The 20,250-nt window shown below is 33.7% G+C and overlaps 3 protein-coding genes across 4 annotated transcripts; 1 reads left to right on the forward strand and 2 right to left on the reverse strand.

The window, feature by feature from the left end:
• Window positions 1-212: 212 nt before the first annotated feature.
• Window positions 213-6,087, reverse strand: LOC11432476 (probable 1-deoxy-D-xylulose-5-phosphate synthase, chloroplastic). The gene is made up of 8 exons (NM_001422019.1): window positions 5,571-6,087; window positions 5,327-5,477; window positions 4,908-5,176; window positions 3,707-3,989; window positions 2,418-2,710; window positions 1,238-1,516; window positions 804-1,088; window positions 213-623 (listed from the first exon to the last, which is right to left on the reverse strand). Exons 1-8 carry the CDS (start codon window positions 5,982-5,984, stop codon window positions 471-473), a joined length of 2,127 nt encoding a protein of 708 aa, NP_001408948.1. The 5' UTR covers window positions 5,985-6,087; the 3' UTR covers window positions 213-470.
• A 6,140-nt stretch (window positions 6,088-12,227) lies between these two features.
• On the forward strand, window positions 12,228-18,836 carry LOC11437069 (EG45-like domain containing protein 2). 2 transcript variants are annotated; one of them, XM_003603397.4, is made up of 5 exons: window positions 12,228-12,280; window positions 12,389-12,420; window positions 17,609-17,737; window positions 17,971-18,271; window positions 18,558-18,836. In XM_003603397.4, exons 3-5 carry the CDS (start codon window positions 17,614-17,616, stop codon window positions 18,562-18,564), a joined length of 432 nt encoding a protein of 143 aa, XP_003603445.1. In that variant the 5' UTR covers window positions 12,228-12,280; window positions 12,389-12,420; window positions 17,609-17,613; the 3' UTR covers window positions 18,565-18,836. The 2 variants fall into 2 exon arrangements, with proteins under 2 accessions (XP_003603445.1, XP_024633519.1); XM_024777751.2 differs by lacking the exons at window positions 12,228-12,280; window positions 12,389-12,420 and adding an exon at window positions 17,259-17,538.
• Window positions 15,802-16,576, reverse strand: LOC112420284 (uncharacterized). Its single transcript, XM_024779068.1, has 2 exons — window positions 16,169-16,576; window positions 15,802-15,936 (listed from the first exon to the last, which is right to left on the reverse strand). The coding sequence occupies exons 1-2, from the start codon at window positions 16,574-16,576 to the stop codon at window positions 15,802-15,804; spliced, it is 543 nt and encodes a 180-aa protein (XP_024634836.1).
• Window positions 18,837-20,250: the final 1,414 nt, after the last annotated feature.

Genomic DNA, 20,250 nt, shown 5'->3' on the forward strand with positions numbered 1-20,250 from the left:
ACTTGGAGCTGTATTGCACGTCGTTTTAATAACCTTAACACTGTTGCAATTTTCTGTTAATTAAAGGAAAAAACATTGAATTCACACAATCACCTCACAGCAAAATAAGTTTTTTTTTGAGGGGGCACAGCAAAATAAGTTGAAGAGCTGACAAATCCATGTTATACCTATGTTAGTTTCAAAACAAGTAATGCATTCTCAATTTACGAGACTGGCAACATATCTTGATTTGTTAGACTTCACAGTTTATAACTTTATATTAGCTCTTTTCCTCCTTTCTATTTGACACTCTTTTCTGTACAATTAAAATGGCACCCATGATCTCTTTTTTCACCAGACATGCAAATCAGAACTAAACAAGATTACAAATATAGCTACATCAGCAAACCTAATAAAGCCTTTTGCATTCTTGGTTCTCTTATGCACATTCAGCACATCTGGGAAAGGACACGAAGCATCTTCATCACAATTCACAAACACATAAAGGATAGTGCTTCACGGGTACGGCCCAGCAAACTCAATGCTGTGGCAGCAATGTGATGTCCAGTCAACCCTGCTTGGTTAAGCTGTTGATTTGGTGATGCATGTTCAATATAACTATCTGGTAAGACAATTGGTCGCCACTGGAAGAGTTGATCAAGAAAAATTAAACAGAATATTAGAAACTCCAACACAAGAAAAACAAAATTTAGTCCTGCCTTGGCACACAAGATATATCAATAATACCAATAATACATTCATAAAACCCAAATATTCTTGAAAGCATAAAACAGGTATAACCTTCTCACGCTTAAACTAATTACCTTAATTCTTCGGTCGAGAAGTCCATCAAGAGCAATAAATTGAGCAACATGGGAACCAAATCCTCCAATAGATCCTTCCTCAACGGTAATTAGAAAAGAATGGTGTTTACAAAGCTGCCTCAGAAGCTCGATGTCAAGGGGTTTGCAGAACCTTGCATCAGCAACAGTCACCTCAATGCCAAGATTTGCAAGAAGTGAATAAGCCTTTAGACAGTTCTGAACCATTGATCCATATCCCAATAAGGCAACATCTTTACCTTCAACAAGAATTCTTCCCTTTCCAATCTGTGTATGAATAAATTACTACCACTCTTAAGTTAAAGAGGGGAGATACGATACTATGACAAAATATTGGGGAAATTAGTTTACCCTTTACAAAGTAATAGGTGTCAGCATAACTAAAGTTTATCAAGAAAACAGCGTTGCTCAATTACCTCAATTGGAATTCCATCAAGTATAGCTTCGTCTTTCCCAACCAAGGCACCCCTAGGATACCGAAAGCAAACTGGTTGGTCATTGATATGAGCAGCAGTCGCCACCATGTGCACAAGTTCAGCCTCATCAGATGGTGCCATGACAATCATATTTGGTAAGCATGACATGAACGTTATATCAAATGCTCCACACTGGAGGGGACCATCTGAACCTACCAATCCTGCACTTGTAATGACAAAACGCACTGGAACTTTCTGTTGATCAACATCGTGAACCACCTGGACATGACACGTAACATGTTTGAATTCATAATTATTTTGACCATTATGTAATGTGCATGAGCTATCTATTCTGTTCTGCATACAAGTAGGCAGGCACATTCCCACCAACTCACATATTGCCAATTAAAATAAAACGGAATGATTGATTTTAGATACCTAATTACTTTCTCATGAAAGTGCCAGACCAGATATCCTCAATTCCCATACTTCCTTAGGGTCTGTTTGGGAGTTTATGAGGGGATGACTTTGGGGAGTTTATTTTTCTTCATGTAAAAAAATCCTCCAAATTTGGGGGAACTAAAAAAATTTATTGGAGGAGGATTTTAGAGGGTTTCTTAAAAATAAAAAAAATAAAAAAACATGAGGTGAAAGATTTCTATCTCATTCCCTTTCTTTCTGTCCCCTCAAAGTCCTGCTATTCCCTCCTCTCCAAACCCCCAAACGAAGCCTTAAGGTTCATAAAGTACAATCCCCTTTATTGCTTACAATTTGGCAGTTAAGGCGTGAATCAGATATGTAGCACTCCTTCATTTTAACTAAAAAAGGACCTGCCCAATATATATCTAGGCCTAAAACAAACTTAAAAAGGGATCATTGTAAATCTCGGTAAATTAAATGAGGGGTCTTCACTAGGAAATAAGAGGCCTATCTTTATAAAAAAAAACATTATAAAATTAACAGTTTATTTATACAAGAGGGATCCTATTTTTTTATAAGCAAAAGATTATAATAAAATTAACAATTTAATTTTATAAAGTGGGGGTCTAAAAAAAACCTTTAGTAGCTTTATCTCGTGACCTGCCCTGACAAAAGATAGGATGTTCTCTGAGAAATTCTTATTGTTTGTTACCTACATATAGTGGTTATCATGATAGCTTAAGCTGAAATAAGTATGAACCTGGTCATAGGCTCTCTGTAAAAAGGAAGAAGGTATAATGCAAAATGGCTTCAATCCACCACATGATAAACCAGAAGCAAATGTGACAGCGTGTTGCTCAGCAATTCCCACATTAAAAATCCTATCTGGAAATTTTTCCATAAACAGTTTAAGCGATGGCTCTGTCGTGATTCCTGCATGAACAACCACAATATCTTTGTCTTTCTCAGCTTCGGCTACCAAACTCTCCACAAAGCAATCACCATATGTTTGAAGCCGACCAGCATTGTCTAACAAATCAAAACTAACCGATTCTGAAAAGTTAACATACACAACCAATTAGAAAGTGATTGGGAAAATCACATATTTTAAATTTTCAAATAACGAGGAAGTCAAGCCATTAAGAAACTAAGCTATAATTTCCTGCTTTCAAAAGCATGGTACTGCACCTATAGGAAATATTAATTATATCCACCAGAGTCAAGATAAGAAGCCAAATAAATGCAGTGTTGGTTTCAGCTCATTTCAGGAAATGGTAAAAAAAAAAAGGCTTGGGAAGAATATTTAAATGGATAGAGAAAACCTTAAAAAATACCCAGTGTAAATGGTTTTACTAAAATTTGGTGTTTTGATAATGGTATCCATTTATCCATATAGTTTACTCCAACCAGTAGGATTGGACTTGGTTTGTTTTTTATATGTAAGTTAGTGTATAGAGTATTAGAATTTATCTGTAAGGTAATCAATAAATGAAGTGATTGGTTTCATTTTCTGAAAGGCTTAAGCATCTGAAACAAATTCAACAAGGGGGGAAATCTAGGACGCATTTGATGCACACTCAGGCACATTAAAAGTAGGCCAAACACTTGAGTCTAAGCACAACTCTGTATCATGGTTATTATTGTTTGGTAGTAAATAGACAATACAAACAAAACAAGGTAAAATTTACTTCAACAACCTTTATACTGTGCAATGTTTATGTCCCGCTAAACATTGCAACACATATAGAGAAGGGGAAAATGAATATTTTGGTCTTTTAGGTAGCAATGTAGTGTTGTCACATATTTTCTTGAGTGTTAAAATCTAGAATTTCTTTCTGTACCACACTTCTACATTTGTTCTATCTCTTAACCATTTTAAACATGTAACAAAAATTCTTGTCTTGTCCAGTTCCTCATTTTTAAGTAAATCAGTAGACTCCTAAACTGTAATCTCATTTTATTTACAAGATAAACCATTTAACAACAAGAAATAGCACATAATGGAACAAAACATATGATACACTTATGATAGAATAATAAAAGCAATACCATCCTGCTGCTTGTCTGTCATGTAACTTTTTTTATTGTGTTCTTCAACCTGATTTTCATTAGTTATAACATGAATCAAGACAGGGCCCATTGAATCCAGGGAAGCTACTTCTTGAAGAACACTTATCAGATCTTCGATATTGTGTCCATCCACTGGGCCTATGTAATACAACCCAAGCTCTTCAAATAGAGTAGAACCTGGTGGACCCATCATACCACGAGCATATTCATCAACTTTAGCTGCTAATTCATGCATGCCTCTGCCAATACGTTTTGTAACACCCTGTGGTAAAGCAGAAGTGGGGAGCATTACGATATAGAGACTGGAGGCCAAATAAGGATCATCATTATTACATTTTAGACAGATCACTTATTTTGAATGAGAAAACATGGAAACGCTAGTTGAATATAAACCTTAAGATATACAATCTATGAAGCACCGATACATCAAAGTAGCTACCGTATCATATCCGATACGCCCCGATACGCCGATACGCTCCCAATACTCTATCGATACGTATCGACAGAGTATCCGATTTATTTATTTATTTTTAAAAAATAAAATAATTTCGAAACGTCGTCGATACGCGGCCGACACGCCTCGGATACGCCACTGATACGGCTGGTTCATCTCTGATTGTTTAGTTTTCCGATAAAAAACTTTCCCCTCCTTAATTTCCGATCTTTCCTTTAGTTACCTCTTCTCTTTTAATAATTTCTATGATTTCATTACTTATTGCAGCTATGTTTTTCTTTACTTTAATTGATAGTTGATACATTTAACCAGTTGCCCATTCAATTGTACGTTAACTACAATTGCTTTTGGATTTTACTGTAAATATTTTTTCTATAAATGTCAATTCAATTCCGGTAAAAATAAATAAATGTTTAAAGCTGTCTGTTTATTTTAATTTTCTTAAATTACAATAATATATTTATTATATATATAATTTTTTATATGCGTATCTCAAACGTATCGTATCCTATGTTTTTCAATGAACGACGTATCGCCGTATCGGGTACGCGTCGTATCCGATATTTAGCACACAGACTTTCTTTACATGGAAAGTTCATTTAAAGTTGAATGATGTGGCATTGTCACGAGGACCATGTATGCTATTATTACTAACAACACACACTGAATGCTAATTTACAGATATCTTGCATTCTCTCTGCAAAAGGAGGAGAAAAAGATGCATACCTTAGCAGCTTCTCTAAATTTTCGGAAAGATTTACTGGATTGGAGCCTGCTAAGGGTACTGGATAGAGCATTGACAGAGGTTTTCGAGCCGTCCTCAATTTTTGGGAGTAAAGAGTGGCGGCTATCGTTCAAAATCACCACCAAATTTGAGTCCAAATAACCTGCATTGCTCATTGCCTCATAGACCTGGCCAGACATAGTTGTCCAATTGCTGATAACTGCAACTACACGTTCTCGTCTCCCTTTAATATCCCTCGCAACAGCCATTCCTGAAACAAAATATACTCTCCATATGACTTTGAGAACATTTGAGATTTCACCTATAATATTTTCATTAGTTCATTTAAGAAGGAAAATGAAAAATGCAACTAATGCAATATAATTTTATGAAAGAAGGAAGGAAGAAAAATATAAAGTACCAAGTCCGGCAGAAATACTGTTGCATCCATGACCAGCACCAAATGCATCGTATTCACTCTCAAATCGAGAAGTAAAACCAGAAAGACCATTCTTTTTTCTTATTGTCTTCATGAGCGATCTCCGTCCTGTAAGTATCTTATGCGCATATGTCTGCAAACAAGTTGGTTAGTTTTCTTCATTGAATGCTTAGGAAAAGAACAATGTTAATAATCTGCAATTCACATTGAATAAGTAAAATCTTACTTGATCACCGACATCCCACAAAATCTTGTCAACTGGAGCATGAAAAACATGATGTATTGCAACTGTGAGGTCCACCACAGCCATACTAGGATTCAGTAATATTTGCGTGCCCGACAAAATAGAAGACAACTCTAAACGGATTTCAGCAGCTAGTTGTTTCAACTCTTGCTGAGAAAGGTTCTTCAAGCAAAGAGGGTTTTGAACTGTGTCAAGAATGGGTGTTGGAACTTTCTCCCAGTAGAAATCATCAATATCAGGTCGTGAACATACTCGATGAATTAAGATTCTAGAAGAAGAAGAATATGTGATTCTGGAAAGGGGGAATTGGGAGATTGAGCAATCCAATCTGCGAGTTAGGGTTTGGGAATGGAAAGGGATTACAAATGGGTATCTAGCACAAACAGTACCCATCATTACTCAAATCTTCAAACTTCACAATTCACAAAAAATATCCTAGTATTATTTTGTTTCAAATGAATCAATTGACCGTATGAGACTACAATTTGGCTCGCTCTTGCTGAAGCTTTCGTTAAAACTGTGTTTGGTTCAAAAGTAAGGGAAAACAAGAATTTAAATGGGTCCCACTTACAATCTCTGCTGTCTTTTCCAAAGCACTCTAGTATTTTTGTGACATAAAATTTACATGGATTTCGTCCATTCAAATTGAGTTACATATAAATTCAATGGAACAAAACTAGATGGAAAATATATTACATCATGATCCATTACATAAACAACAGTTTAACAATATTTGATTATTTTCAGACCATCCCTTAGTGTAACACGTGAGATTGCAACATATTGTTGACCATGCGAGAACACTGATGGTGGAAGATATATGTCAACTTGCTTAAGTGAGCGAACTTTGGTTGGTGACGCGGATGGGGGAGCAAACTTCCTATTTGATGATAGTTATCTCCATTCATAACAAAGATGGGTGGAGCACTGCCATTATTCTTTGTTTTATCGATCTTTGCACCGATCGATGTAAAGGCAAACATGCTATTAAATGATCTAATGTTTTCGAGAAGAACTTGATTTTTCTATTGTTTTTGAAATATGGATCATGCAAAGGCTGCGACAATTTACCAAAAGGGGAAATCTCAATTCTCCCTTGCATACAACACATGGAAAACTCTGGAATAGATGTGTTACGATGTTTGGAGACTCTTTCCTCGTACCACATAACTTCCTTACACCATCGACAAACAAACGCAGGCTCTCCCACATCAAAATAGTCTGCAATTATATAGAGTTCAATAAACCAATTACGCTTCATTATGCTGATACATGAGGCGCATATTTCATGGTGATATCAAAAGTGTTTCACATAATAACATATGAGTATAACTTATGGAAATGAAGTGATAGACACGACGAAAAGAAAAATTATGAAATCAGTTTCATCGACAAACAAACGCGGCTCTCCCACATCAAAATAGTCTGCAATTATATAGAGTTCAATAAACTATATCAATTATGCTTCATTAAATAATTGTACTATAAGATGATCGAAAACAAATTGGCGACGTGCAAACTACCTATTGAAGGCGCTTCCTCAACTACCTTTCCGAGACGTCTTGTCCGACTTCATCATCTGTCATGTTTGAGTTAATAACAAAAATCAACCATTTTTAATCGGAAATGTACAATGTTTGTGAACTACAAAATCAACTAATAAATATATTTGAAACGATATTATATAAGGCATACCATAATCATTATCAGGCACATCATCTATTTTGCCATTTTCGTCACAATCTATGTCCACATCTTGATTATCATCCAACTCAAATATAATATCAGATGACATAGTTTCGTCATGTACAACGTCGTTGATCTCCGCCACTACCAACATATATAGATTTGTTTCAAATGTAAACCTACCATTTATATAACATAAATACAGCCGTCATGGGCGGACCTAAGCAGGGCAGGGTGTGGCAATAGCCATACCAGCCCAGCCCAGCCCATACCTGTTTTTTTTTTTTTTTTTTATATACACAGCCTATGCTAAGTAATATATATCTTCTATTTCGTGGTATAAACAATTCTAAAGCTTTGGCCTGGTGGTGTGGGTTTTAAGTTTTTGAGTACGAACTTGGATGTCCCAGGTTCATTTTTTCAAGTTCAACTCTCCTCGTTTGCAATGTTCTTAATTTTATGCCTCAGGTTCAACTCTCAGTTTCTCCAATTTTTCTTAATTTTTTCAAGTTCAACTTTCCTCGTTTGCAATTTTCTTAATTTTTTTAGATAATAATATAAACAACATAAATTATATATGAATATATATTAAGATTTTGCAACTTCTGTCATGCATTATCTAATCTATAAAAAAAAAATATAAAGGGGAGACCCATTTTTAGATTGAAATATTTTACTCTGAATTTAACATTCATTTAAATTATTTTATCATTTTTATGATGTCATTTAAATTATAATTAAAAAGTTAAATTCACTAAAATATAAACAACTTTACTACACAAGGAACAGATGATTGACGATTTGTTACGATTTAATACAAATGTTATTATTGGTATAATTTATTTCGTCAAAATTTTAGTCTTACTTCTTAAAAAAAAAAAAAATAGAGGAATGCTAAGGACACTTTCTTTTCAACGTTCTCTCAAACACTCACTTGCTTATTAGTTTAAATGAAGGTGGGTCTCACACTTTGGAAATGGGTTCCACTTAAAATGGTGGGATATACATTCATTTAATCCAATAAGCAAGTGAGTGTTTGAGAGAGTGTTGAAAAGTGAGTGTCCTTAGCATTCCTCAAAAAAATATTAGCCCCATTAGTAATTTAATCTCAGATCCGCCCATGACAATCGTTGTACTAAAAAATTCAATGCGCGAACACATACCGTGATTATTGTCAGGGATATAAAAGTCTTCTACATTCTCGTTGCACTCCATATAGTTGGCATGCTGATAGTTTGAACATTGACCATTATTATAACTAGGCTTAATTACACTTTTGATCCTTGCATTTTGACCAACTCACGAAATTGGTCCTACCTCTTTTAAATCGAACAAAATCGTCCCTAAAGTATACGTTTTTTGCAGTTTTAGTCCTATCTCCTTATTTCTAACTCCAGAAACGCACATAAATGACAGTTTTAGTCCAACCACCTATGCTCAACCATGAAATAAACAAGGAATAAATCATGTGGGTACAAGGAATCTACTTTGTTCAGAACACAAACCAAGAAAAACCCTAATTTTTAAGACATGTTTCAGGTACGTAACATGTCTCGGAAATTAGGTTAGTGTGCTGAATAAAGTAGATTCCTTGTACCCACATGTTTTATTCTTTGTTTATTTCATGGTTGAGCATAGGTGGTTGGACCAAAACTGTCATTTCTGGAGTTGGAAATAGGGAGATAAGACTAAAACTGCAAAAAACATATAGTTTAAGGACGATTTTGTTCGATTTAAAAAAGATATGACCATTTTCGTGAGTTGGTCAAAATAGTAGGACCAAAAGTGTAATTAAGCCTTATAAATATGGTCACCATTCATTGAATCTCTGCGACGCTTCAAAACATATCTTTCGGGTGAGATTGGTGTAAGCCTCTGTGACGCACTATTGTTGCATCCTTCTTCAAACACGGAAGATGAAGGTACTGCGATGCAAAATAGGAAGAGCAAGTCATATCACGTATACAAAATTCGTAGATGGACCAAAACTAAAAGGACAAAATTCGTAGAGGAACCAAAAACAAAATTCATAGAGGGACCAAAACCAAAAGACAAGAAAACAAAAAATTTAAATTTAAAAATTTAAATAGAGTAACCGTTTGAAAAATAGATAAGCCAATCCAATAAATTTAGCAGAGTTTTCATTTTTTTTAGCAAGTTGCTTTCTATTTCTTTCATTGCTGCAATTTAAGTACAATACAAGTCCATATATTAGCTTACACTAGAATCGGTGAGGTAATTCATGGAAAAAATGAATTGGTGATGTAATTACGATTTTATACACCTCAAAACTACATAAACACAACTTTTTTTTTGGACAGGTGACAGGGACATAAACACAACTTTTTTTTTTTTTGGTCAAGTACATAAACACAACTTTAGTAACAAAAAAAACAAACACGACTTTTTACTTCTACTGAGAAATGAACATAAAATAGCAAAATGTTTGTCTTGTCACAACTCCAACAATTCCAAATAAATATTACTTAAACACACATATAAAAATACATATAATTTAGTTATTTCAAAAATACAGGTCATTTAAATATTTATTCTTCTTTTATTCAAAAAAAATATTTATTCTTCTACAATAGTTTATTTGAGGTTGTCATCGCACAAGATTTTCTCCTAAACCGTGCATCCATTTTTTAAACGTTCAAGTATAAAACATGGAGAAAAACAATGATTTATGAAAGTTAAAAGTGACTGGTAATATGGAAGTAATTTTCTTTATTAGACAATTTGGAATAATTAGATAGAATAGAAAGCAAGATCTTGTTTTGAAAGGTTAATACTTTTTTTTAGGGATGAAAGGTTAATACTAAATAATGTTTTGAAATTATAATCTAACTGTAGTGAGAAATAATCTTTGTTACAAGATCGATCCAAGTGGCTGCCACTAAAGCAAGGGAATTAGACTTCCAAATTTTTTAAGGCTTAAATTAGTTCTCTAAATCATTTTTGGTTTAAATATATTTTCGTAAGTCAAATTTTTTGAACATATTTTTGCCTAACTCAATTGATTGTTAATTGGGGAGTTGTAGACTTGTAGTTCATGTTACAATACGTATATAAAATTCTTTTTTTTATTCTTTGAATTTCTATTAGTATAATGTTAGTTGTTGAAAATATATTAAGACCGCTTGTATGTATCCAAAATATGCAAAAGTAAAAAGTAATTTATATTTTTGTTAGAATTCTTTCAAAAAAAAAATTGTGTTAGAATTAATATTACTTCGTTGTTTCAAGGTTTAACTATTACTAAATAAGTAAACACTTCCTAGAGAGAGAAGCTCTCACTTCTCTCTAAAATCCGACCCTTGCTGCTACTGCCTCTCCCCTTAAGATCTCTGGCTCTCCGCCCCCTCCGCCATGGAGGTCTCTCCCCCCTCCGAAATGGAGGTTTGTCTCCTCCACCATGGAGGTCCTTTTCTCCCCTACTATGGAGGGTTGTTTTTCCCCTTTACCCTTCCTCCATCTCTACCCACCTCCACTGTGAGAGACTCACCACCATCCCAACCACCACTAACACTCACATAACCTCAACCATAACAGATCTGACCCCATCTGAGCGGCCACCACCTGAACCTCCACCCACTTCCTCCACTTCCATGAACGCATTTGTGCCGCCGGATCCAGATCTGTGTCGCTTGCCACCAAAGCCTCCATGGTTGATTTGCATTTTAGTCTACTTTGTGTTGTTTGTTTTATGCTCAAGTGTTTGTTGTTGATTTTACGTTATATGTGTGTAGTATTGTGTTATGTGTTTTATGTTCAGGTTTAGTTATCAAAAGTGTATCACAACTGAGTTTTGATGCTATAAAGCACATAAGTTGTGTAGTTTTTTACGAGGATGCTCCCCACTTCAATACCTTTGCCTTTTATCAACTGATTTTTGTCCAGCATGATAAAGTGAACAAATCCGAGACCAAGTTTAGTCAAAACGCGCGTGATGAAGCCAAAAATATGATCCGTAACTGGATAGGAAAAAAGACTTTGGATTCTCACATCTTCTTTATCAGCATTAGAAGATGAAAGCTGTTGATGAATGGGTTGTTAGGTTATGAATTTTGGTTTAATTTCTCATATTTGTCTGCAAAGTTTATGTGTTTTGCAAATCATGCTCTTGTAGGATTTTTCTTTTGTACTGGATCTTCAAAATTGTTGGGGAATGTCCCTTCAATGTTAACGCTATCTGCTTGTAATGTTCTCTATGTTATGAAATGCTAAGCTAGTGTTTACCGTAAAAATAAAAATAAAACTATTACTAAATAATATCTATATCATATATTATTTCTTAACATATATTATCAACTGTTTAAAGAAATTCATGCGCTATTGGGGTTGAGTCTAACGGAAGGAGTTAGACTTTCACAACCTGACGAATCAATGGTTCAAACTCTAATATAGAATGATATTCATATTTAGTGTATGACATGTCTCACATAAAATTACATATTTAATGTTCTTAATTTTTGTATTTCTTTATCAGCACATTTAAAATACCTCAATTTAAAATTCGTTTTAGACCTACAAATAGTAATGGATTAGTCCGACCCTTTGTTATTGTAAGCAAATAGTAAAAGTATTTTTTTCTTTTGTTGATAAAAAATATAGTAAAAGTTTATCTTAGTACTTTATATAATTATCACTTTTGTTTTTTAGTTTTATAATAACGAAACAGGCTCGTATAAAAGTTCAAACAAAGATATTAAGAAGACCCCAAATCAAATTTGTGATAAGATTACAATCATTAATCGTTCAAGCAACCCATTTTATCTACATATCTTGCCGTATTGGCAAAATCGCTTACTTTTGTCTGTTTTCACTTATGAACAAAGATTTGTATTTTCGGTATAAAAACACATTAATCACGTTAAATGTCTGTACAAAACAAAACAAATCAGATTGAATGCTATCCCTAAAATGGAGTGTTCCAGCTATCCAAATCAATAATTTCACCTGAAAGTAGAATTTATTAGATGAAAAATGAACAAAACACCAATGTAAAGTAATTGCTTCCTTTTTCAAGTCTTAAGACTCAATTAATAATTACAGTTTTGATCAATTGTTATTTATCTGCTCATCACTGCAATTTTAATTTCATACTGCAGAGTGCTATAAAGTTTTGAAGTGACCACACCAGGTAGGTACGTCCATGCGCTTCATGATTCTTCTTTAATTTTGCATATCCATCTCAGTTTTGCTGCCTCCGGTGTAAATTAAGTTTTGTTTTTTTCAGTTTATGTTTTGTTGATCGCCTCTTTTTTTTAGTTACATTTTGTTGTCGTCTTTGATTTTTACTTGTAAATATTTTTTTTTTTTTTTAAATATGTTAATTGATCAGTTCACTTATATTCAGTAGCAATCTAACCCAACTAGATTGAATTGGGTTGAAATTTGAAATATAGATTTGAAGTTTGAAATTCATATCTAAATGTCAAGTTTATGGTTTTCTTTCTTTTAATACATAAGACCAAAAGCTGACATAGAAAGAAAATTATAGATATATAAGGAGTAAATAGTCAATTACCCCCCTGAAATTGTAATTTTCGTCAAAAACCCCACTGAAATTGTCAAGCGTCTGTCAATTATCCCCCTCCGTTAATTTCCTCCATCCAACATGCTGATGTGGCCGTTAACTGCCACGTGGCACTGACACATGGTCAAAAAAGTCATGCCACGTCATAGGGGGGTAATTGACTATATTTTATTTTTTTTTGGAAAAAATCTGATTTTTTTTCTTTTTCATAATTAACATTTGTGCCACCCACTGTACATGCAAATACCCCCTGAAATTAAACATTTATGTGCAAATACTACCCTCAAATTTAAAATTTATGTAGCAAATATCCCCTCAAATTTATAACTTATATGCAAACATCCTCTTCAAATGTAAAACTTATATGCAAATTACACCTTGAATCATAAAACTTTAATGGTTAAGTAAAACTTATTCTTAATCTATAATTTACTATATCTCTAATAACAATAAAAAAGAAAAAAAATCACATCTTTAAAATAAAACAAAGGGGGAGAGGTTATTGGTGCATGAATGGATGGTTGTGTGTAGGCTCACGTAGAATTGTTTTTTGGCCAAGAGCTTGGGAATATTTCTAGTTATGCTCCTTCAGGGGTTCCCACGGAACACACCACTAGTTCTCTATCTGTTAAGGCCTAATGGTGTTGCTCGAAATGATGACAAATTATTGCCATTACACTTTTGTTGTTGGAGAAAATTTAACTTCCCGCTGTAATTACACTTTGCCATAACTACCAAATTTACCTTCATATATTATATATATGTCTTGGTCAAATCCTTGTTAATTTTTTTTTCTGTAGGATCTGCAATTATTTGCTCTCAAAACACAACATTTTGATGCATATGCATCTCTGTTTCCATGTTATTTTAAAGATGTGATTTTTTTTTCTTTTTTATTGTTATTAGAGATATATAGTAAATTATAGATTAAGAATAAGTTTTACTTAACCATTAAAGTTTTATGATTCAAGGTGTAATTTTCATATAAGTTTTACATTTGAAAAGGATGTTTGCATATAAGTTATAAATTTGAGGGGATATTTGCTACATAAATTTTAAATTTGAGGGTGGTATTTGCTCATAAATGTTTAATTTCAGGGGGGGTATTTGCATGTTCAGTGGATGGCACAGATGTTAATTATGAAAAGAAAAAAAAAATCACATTTAAAAAAAAAATCAGATTTTTTTCAAAAAAAAAATCAGATTTTTTTCAAAAAAAAATAAATATAGTCAATTACCCCCCTATGACGTGGCATGACTTTTTTGACCATGTGTCAGTGCCACGTGGCAGTTAACGGCCACATCAGCATGTTGGATGGAGGAAATTAACGGAGGGGGGTAATTGACAGACGCTTGACAATTTCAGGGGGATTTTTGACATTTTACAAAATTCAGGGGGGTTTTTGACGAAAGTTACAATTTCAGGGGGGTAATTGACTATTTACTCGATATATAAGGTTTGAAATTCATATTCAAATATGAACCAAAGTTCAAAATTATTTAAAAAAAATAAAAGATTAAATTATCATATGAAATTAACAGACAACAAACATAATTTTACATTTATTATTTATTTTAGTAATTACTAACTATTAGGATTTGAATAAAATTTCCAAAAAATCAAATCTTGGATCTTCTCGCTCATTTTTCTTTCATTCTCTTCTAATTCTCTCTCTTTGGCAAAGATTCTTTGGTCTTTCAGTCTTATACACTCTCTTCATTAAAAAATGAAATATATAATGAAGATTTAATTACAGTTTTGATCCCTTTATTTTCATCATTTTATAGAATTGATTTTCCTATTTTAAAATTTGACAGTTTTGGTCCCTCCATCATATTTTGAACTATAAAAATATGATGAGATAAATTTTAAATGTCGTGGAATATAATTTGAAGATGTAAAAAGATCAACATCGATGAAATTGTAACAAAATTTTCTTGAAAACTTCATTTAAAATATATCATATCACAATATTCTGTACAAAATATTTGATAGAGAGACCAAAATTATCAAATATTAAAATAGAGGGATTAATTTCACAAAATGATAAAAATAAGGGGATCAAAACTGCAAATTAAGCCTATGATCAAAAAGAGATAGAGGTTAGAAGAGAGAAGAAAAGAAAAATGAAGTTTAAGTTTGAATAATTTATCACGTCAATAAAAGCTTTGAATATTTATTTATTTATAATTAAAAAAATGGATTTGCTAACTCCTACGTGCCAACGGGTAACACCAACGGCGGTGGCCGGCATCAGAGACCCATAATTTGGACCTTGCCTGTCTGTTCGTAAGTGTGGAAATAATAACAAATGAAGGGACCCATAATTTGATTCCACTGCCACAAACCGACGAGGGCATCCATGAATTTGTTTTTGGAATTACATAAAGGGACAACTTTTTTAGATTTTTTTAACTGTCAATGGTGATAGTTAATTGTTACTTTTTTTTTGTTGTTGTTGTTAGAATTGGAGTTAAATTAGGGATGACACTTGAATAATATAGAATTTGTGATATTGTTTACACCGATCAATCACAATGTCACAATTTTTATGAAAGAGAGAGTAAAATGCCACTTGTGACATTGTAATCGGTTAATATCATCAATTATATATCACCCAAGTGCTACCTTTAAATCACGACTTTGCTACAAGCAGGGTATAATAGTTTAGATTTCAAGTGATCAATTTTAAATAAGGTGAAATTAATTCCAAAAACAATGAAGATCGTCTTTGATTGTTTTAGTTCAATTTTAATCAAAACATGAAAAACAATTAAACTAAATCAAGAGGATCTTAACACATTTAATTTGTTTGAATTTTTTTATTGAAATTCAAACCATGAACAACTAAATTTGATAGTAGCTTGTGAAGGATTCACACAGTTTCCTAGAGGACATTTTTGATTGGAAGTAGCTTGTGAAGGAGGGGTTGCTGAAACAACTAAATTTCATTGTTGTAACATGGACACGAGTTGAGCTAGTTGCTATTGAGAAAAACCAGCAGAAGGAGAACTTGCAGAAGCACCTGAACCAGAAGAAGACATTGCACCATTTTCTGAATCTTCTTGACAAGCAGTATTAGCATGAGGTGAAGGCTTATTGACATTAGGGTATCCATGCTTCATGTAACAAAAATCCACAGTATGATTTGTACGGTTACAAAAGGTCAGAATCTAGTTGGTTTGTTACCATAAAAACATTTACCACGCCCTTGAGATTTCCTTATGTCAGTGGCATTGATTTGACCAGAAGAATATTCAAAAACACTTAATGAAGAGAAGCATTGTTACTCTCTTCTTGAACAACCAAAGAATAAACTTTGATCAAGTATAGGAGAACTTGAGTTCTAACCACCAGAAATTGGTCATTTAAACCAGTTAGAAATTGCACGATTTGGTCTTCATTCATGAGTGTCTTAGCAACTCTAGATGCAACACAACGGCAAGGATGAATACAAGAACAATTGGGAATTGGTCTATGTGAAGATAACTTTTCCCAAAGGGACTTCATTTCAGTGAAGTAATCCAAGACAGATTTTGCACCCTGTTTGAGATTGTTGATTGAAGAACGCATATTTGCAATGCGAATGCGATCAATTTTAAAGAAACGTTCTTTCAAGTCAAGCCAAACCTCAAGTGCAGTATCACAGAAAACAATGGTTTGCGCGATGGAATCAGAAACTGAATTGATGAGCCAAGATTGAACAAGGTGATTGCAACGTTCCCAAGCAGCACGATTCAAATCATCATCATGAGGCATAGGAATAGAACCATTGATAAATCAAAGCTTGGAGTATATTTTATAATTATTTGTTCAATGAACCTAAAAAATCATTTTTTTTACAAACTAAAAAGTCATGTTATCTTAAAAAGAACCATGGAGTATATTTTATAATTATTTGTTTAATTTCATATTATCTTAAAAACTATATTGCACTAATGTATTTTTTAATCGATTTTAACTTTTTTTCATCGTAGTTTACTTACTAATTTTAATAGTATAAAAATTATAGTGTTAGTTAAAAACAAGGATTTTTTTTTATCCCCTGAGCTTAACTCAATTGGTAGGGATATTGCATTTTATATGCAAGAGCCAGGGTTCGAATCCCGGACACTCCACAATTAAATTGTGTGAGCTCTAGGGCTATTGACAAAAAATAAAAACAAGGATTTTTGAATATATAAGTTTGTTAAATCGTTAAAAGTTACAATTGAAATGAACCAAATCAAACCAACTTATTGTTTGAAAAAAAAAAAAAAAATCAAACCAAATCCATTTGGTTCATCTATACTTACGACTCCCCAAAGCCTAAACCACAATATAAGAATAACTTTTTAGATTAATATCGCTTTTCCTTTCTGCTTTTTTTGTGCAACATGTTTATACACTTTTATATTCTTTCTTTTTTCGTTTTCAAAAAGTAATATTTGATTCCCTATGAATAAGTGTTTGTTCTTCCTCTCAGAAAAAAGTATTTGTTCTTAGATACCACCAATATACTAGTAGTATATTTTTTTATCGAGAGCATAGCAATATATTCTATTATTAGTCAACGAATATTTAATCAAATTCTACAATTAACCCATAAAATACTCTAGAAACTCGATAGAACAATAGTATTATTTTGATTTTTGATGAGTCTCTATGTAACAGTATTGATAGGCATGTTTAAAGGGCCAAGCAGAGACCATAGATTTTTCCGCGTTGACTTTGGCTAAACAGTATGTAATAAATAAACTAATTTTGCCTCATAGTTTCTTGAATTAGTTAGTTAATTTGTACTTTATGCAGCAATCATGTTCAAGTCTCAATATCTTTCCTTCCAATACCTAATCATCATCCTCCTCCTCTCAATACTGTTCATTCACTTCTCTCAAGCTGACGTTGGCACTGCTTCCCATTACAGCCCTCCCTTTTTACGTAAGTGCCCCCTCCTATGCCTCAACTCAACAATAGCAGCATCCTTGGCCGGTACGTGTATCAGTTGTAGGAACCGTTAGATTTAAAAAGAGAATAATCTTTCTCTCGAAACTCAACGGTTCTTACCACTGATCGATGCAAGTGAAACAACGGTAGAGGATGTACGCTTGAAAATAAATTAGCTCATAATTAAATAACAAATTTGTTGTGCTTTGTGGAACGTGACAAGACAGCGACGGCGTGTTTTGGGGGAGATGCGTCACAATTTCCATCGAGCAACATGTTTGGTTCAGCTGGAGAAGGCATATGGGACAATGGTGCAGCGTGTGGGAGGTTGTATGAGGTGAGATGTATAAGTGCAGCTGTTCCTAGGACTTGTATTCCTGGTCAAACCATTCAGATTAAGATTGTTGATAGAGCACAATCTTCTGTTTCTAGGCCTTCATCGGATGATACTTCCATGGTTCTTTCCACCACTGCCTTTCAGATCATTGCAAATGTTTCTTCATCTTTGATTAACATTGAATTCCAACAGTAAGTTATATTATTATTATTATTATTCATATGATCAATACTTTCTCTTTCTTATTATACTAATTCCGTGTTGGTTGTGTTTTGGTGAGATATTAATTAATTTAACTACTCCACATCACAAGTTGGTTAGTTGTTGAAAAATCAAATGTTGAACGGTGGACTTGTTAATTGTTTAAATGAAATTGTGAAAACGAGAGGATTGAAAATTACTAAAAGTTAAAAAGTTTATGAAAACTACAATATTTTTCTAGTTAGGTACTTAAATATGGTATTTTTTCATGTGCAGGGTTTGAAAATTTGAAATAGGCAATGAACTTAGATGGCGGCATTAAGAATTGGAGCGTGACAAGTTTTTTGCTCTGAAACTTATTTAAATGGTGATAACTCGCTGCAGAGGAACTTAGATGAGTAGTATTTGTATGTCATATTCTATAACTTAATAGTACTATGTTCGTATAAGTTCTATCAATTCAAAATTGTCCATCAGCTAATGCTATTATTACTGCATGTATGTTTCGATTCTTGTTTGAAAACATCAAGTTAGGTTGACTCCACAGTTCAATTATTGTGCAATTATTGATTTGAATATTATATCCTAAGTCATGCCGCTTACTGCGAAATCACGGTGTGAATCAGAATTTTAGTAGTATAAGTAAAAGCAATCAAAAACAGGACAATCAATTATTTTCCTTACTCCCCTGATTTTTTTTATATTTTTTGACAAAACAGGACAATCAATTATGTAGTTTTATATATTTTTATTTTTTAACAACTTTTTTATAGCATTTCATTAATAATAATATTAGGAATACAACGCGAGATATGAAAATAAATAGTAGGACTAGCTGATAACACGCTTCTCCAACTAAAGCATGAGCATTTGATTGTTGCTTGTTGAACTCCACCCGAGAGTTTGTGAACTATGCATGAATGAGTCTCTGGCATCCTGATATAATATGATCAAATTCTGGAACATTAGGTCCGTTGGAGTGAAAAACGTCATTGGTTGTTTTCAAATCCACCACAAAGTCTACATTGTCCATCGACATATCACTTAACCATTCTATAGTATTAAACAAACCTAAAGCTTCACCAACAGGAAGAGAGCATAAAGGAGAGAAACTCATTGTTTTGGTTAGAACAAAAGATTCATCATCGTCGTGCACACATATATCAATGCATATAGGATTCATGGATTGCGAAAAGGAAGCATCTATATTACACTTGAGACGACCAGGGATCGACCTTTGCCAATGCATATCACAACCTGCAGTTGACGAGGAACGCGAAGACATGGAAAGTCTCGTGTGCGAAGCCTGAAGACAATGGTTAACAAAATCCTTATTATTATTATTATTATTATTATTATTATTATTTTAAGAAACACATAATGCCTATATTCATATCAACTTTGCATTCAAATGTGAGTGAGTAAGTTCATGTGGCTAGGGGTAGTGATGGTGATGGAGAGTGCGGCTGGTTTGTTGATCATGTGGCTAGGAGGGTTGGAGATGGAGCTGACACATTGTTTTGGTTTGATAGGTGGTTAGGGGATGTTCCTTTTTGTGTCCGTTTTCGTAGACTGTTTGAGTTAACAGAGAATAAGTTCATGTATGTGGCAGACTTGTTCTCTGTTGATCCGGAGCAGCGGGGGGTTATGTGGAGGTGGAGACGTAGTTTGTGGCAGTGGGAGGAGGAGTTGTTGGCGGAGTGTAGGGCTTTACTTCTTGATGTTCTCTTGTTTCTGAATGTTTCAGATAGATGGGTTTGGCTTCCTGCTCCGTCAGATGGATACACTGTTAGTGGTTCTTATCATGTGCTAACCTCTCAGGACCACTCTGGTGCGGCTACTGATGCGGAGCTGGTGTGGCACAAACAGGTTCCCTTGAAGATTTCAGTTTTTGCTTGGAGACTCCTCCGGGATCGTTTACCGACAAAGACTAATTTGATTGCTCGACGGGTGTTATCGAATGACATGT

The sequence above is a fragment of the Medicago truncatula genome, chromosome 3 (assembly GCF_003473485.1).
Source record: "Medicago truncatula cultivar Jemalong A17 chromosome 3, MtrunA17r5.0-ANR, whole genome shotgun sequence".
In the NCBI taxonomy this organism is placed as follows: Eukaryota; Viridiplantae; Streptophyta; class Magnoliopsida; order Fabales; family Fabaceae; genus Medicago; species Medicago truncatula.

What these genes read in the sequence shown, in the direction of transcription:
- LOC11432476 (NM_001422019.1), bottom strand. Translation starts at nt 5,984, where the DNA reads ATGATGGGTACTGTTTGTGCTAGATACCCATTTGTAATCCCTTTCCAT. An exon ending in AATTTAGAGAAGCTGCTAAG is followed by an intron (nt 3,990 to 4,907) that starts GTATGCATCTTT and finishes GCTTTACCACAG; the next exon opens with GGTGTTACAAAACGTATTGG. An exon ending in TTCTCGACCGAAGAATTAAG is followed by an intron (nt 624 to 803) that starts GTAATTAGTTTA and finishes CAACTCTTCCAG; the next exon opens with TGGCGACCAATTGTCTTACC.
- LOC112420284 (XM_024779068.1), bottom strand. Translation starts at nt 16,576, where the DNA reads ATGCCTCATGATGATGATTTGAATCGTGCTGCTTGGGAACGTTGCAAT. An exon ending in TAAATGACCAATTTCTGGTG is followed by an intron (nt 15,937 to 16,168) that starts GTTAGAACTCAA and finishes TGTTACATGAAG; the next exon opens with CATGGATACCCTAATGTCAA.
- LOC11437069 (XM_003603397.4), top strand. Translation starts at nt 17,614, where the DNA reads ATGTTCAAGTCTCAATATCTTTCCTTCCAATACCTAATCATCATCCTC. An exon ending in TTACAGCCCTCCCTTTTTAC is followed by an intron (nt 17,738 to 17,970) that starts GTAAGTGCCCCC and finishes GTGACAAGACAG; the next exon opens with CGACGGCGTGTTTTGGGGGA.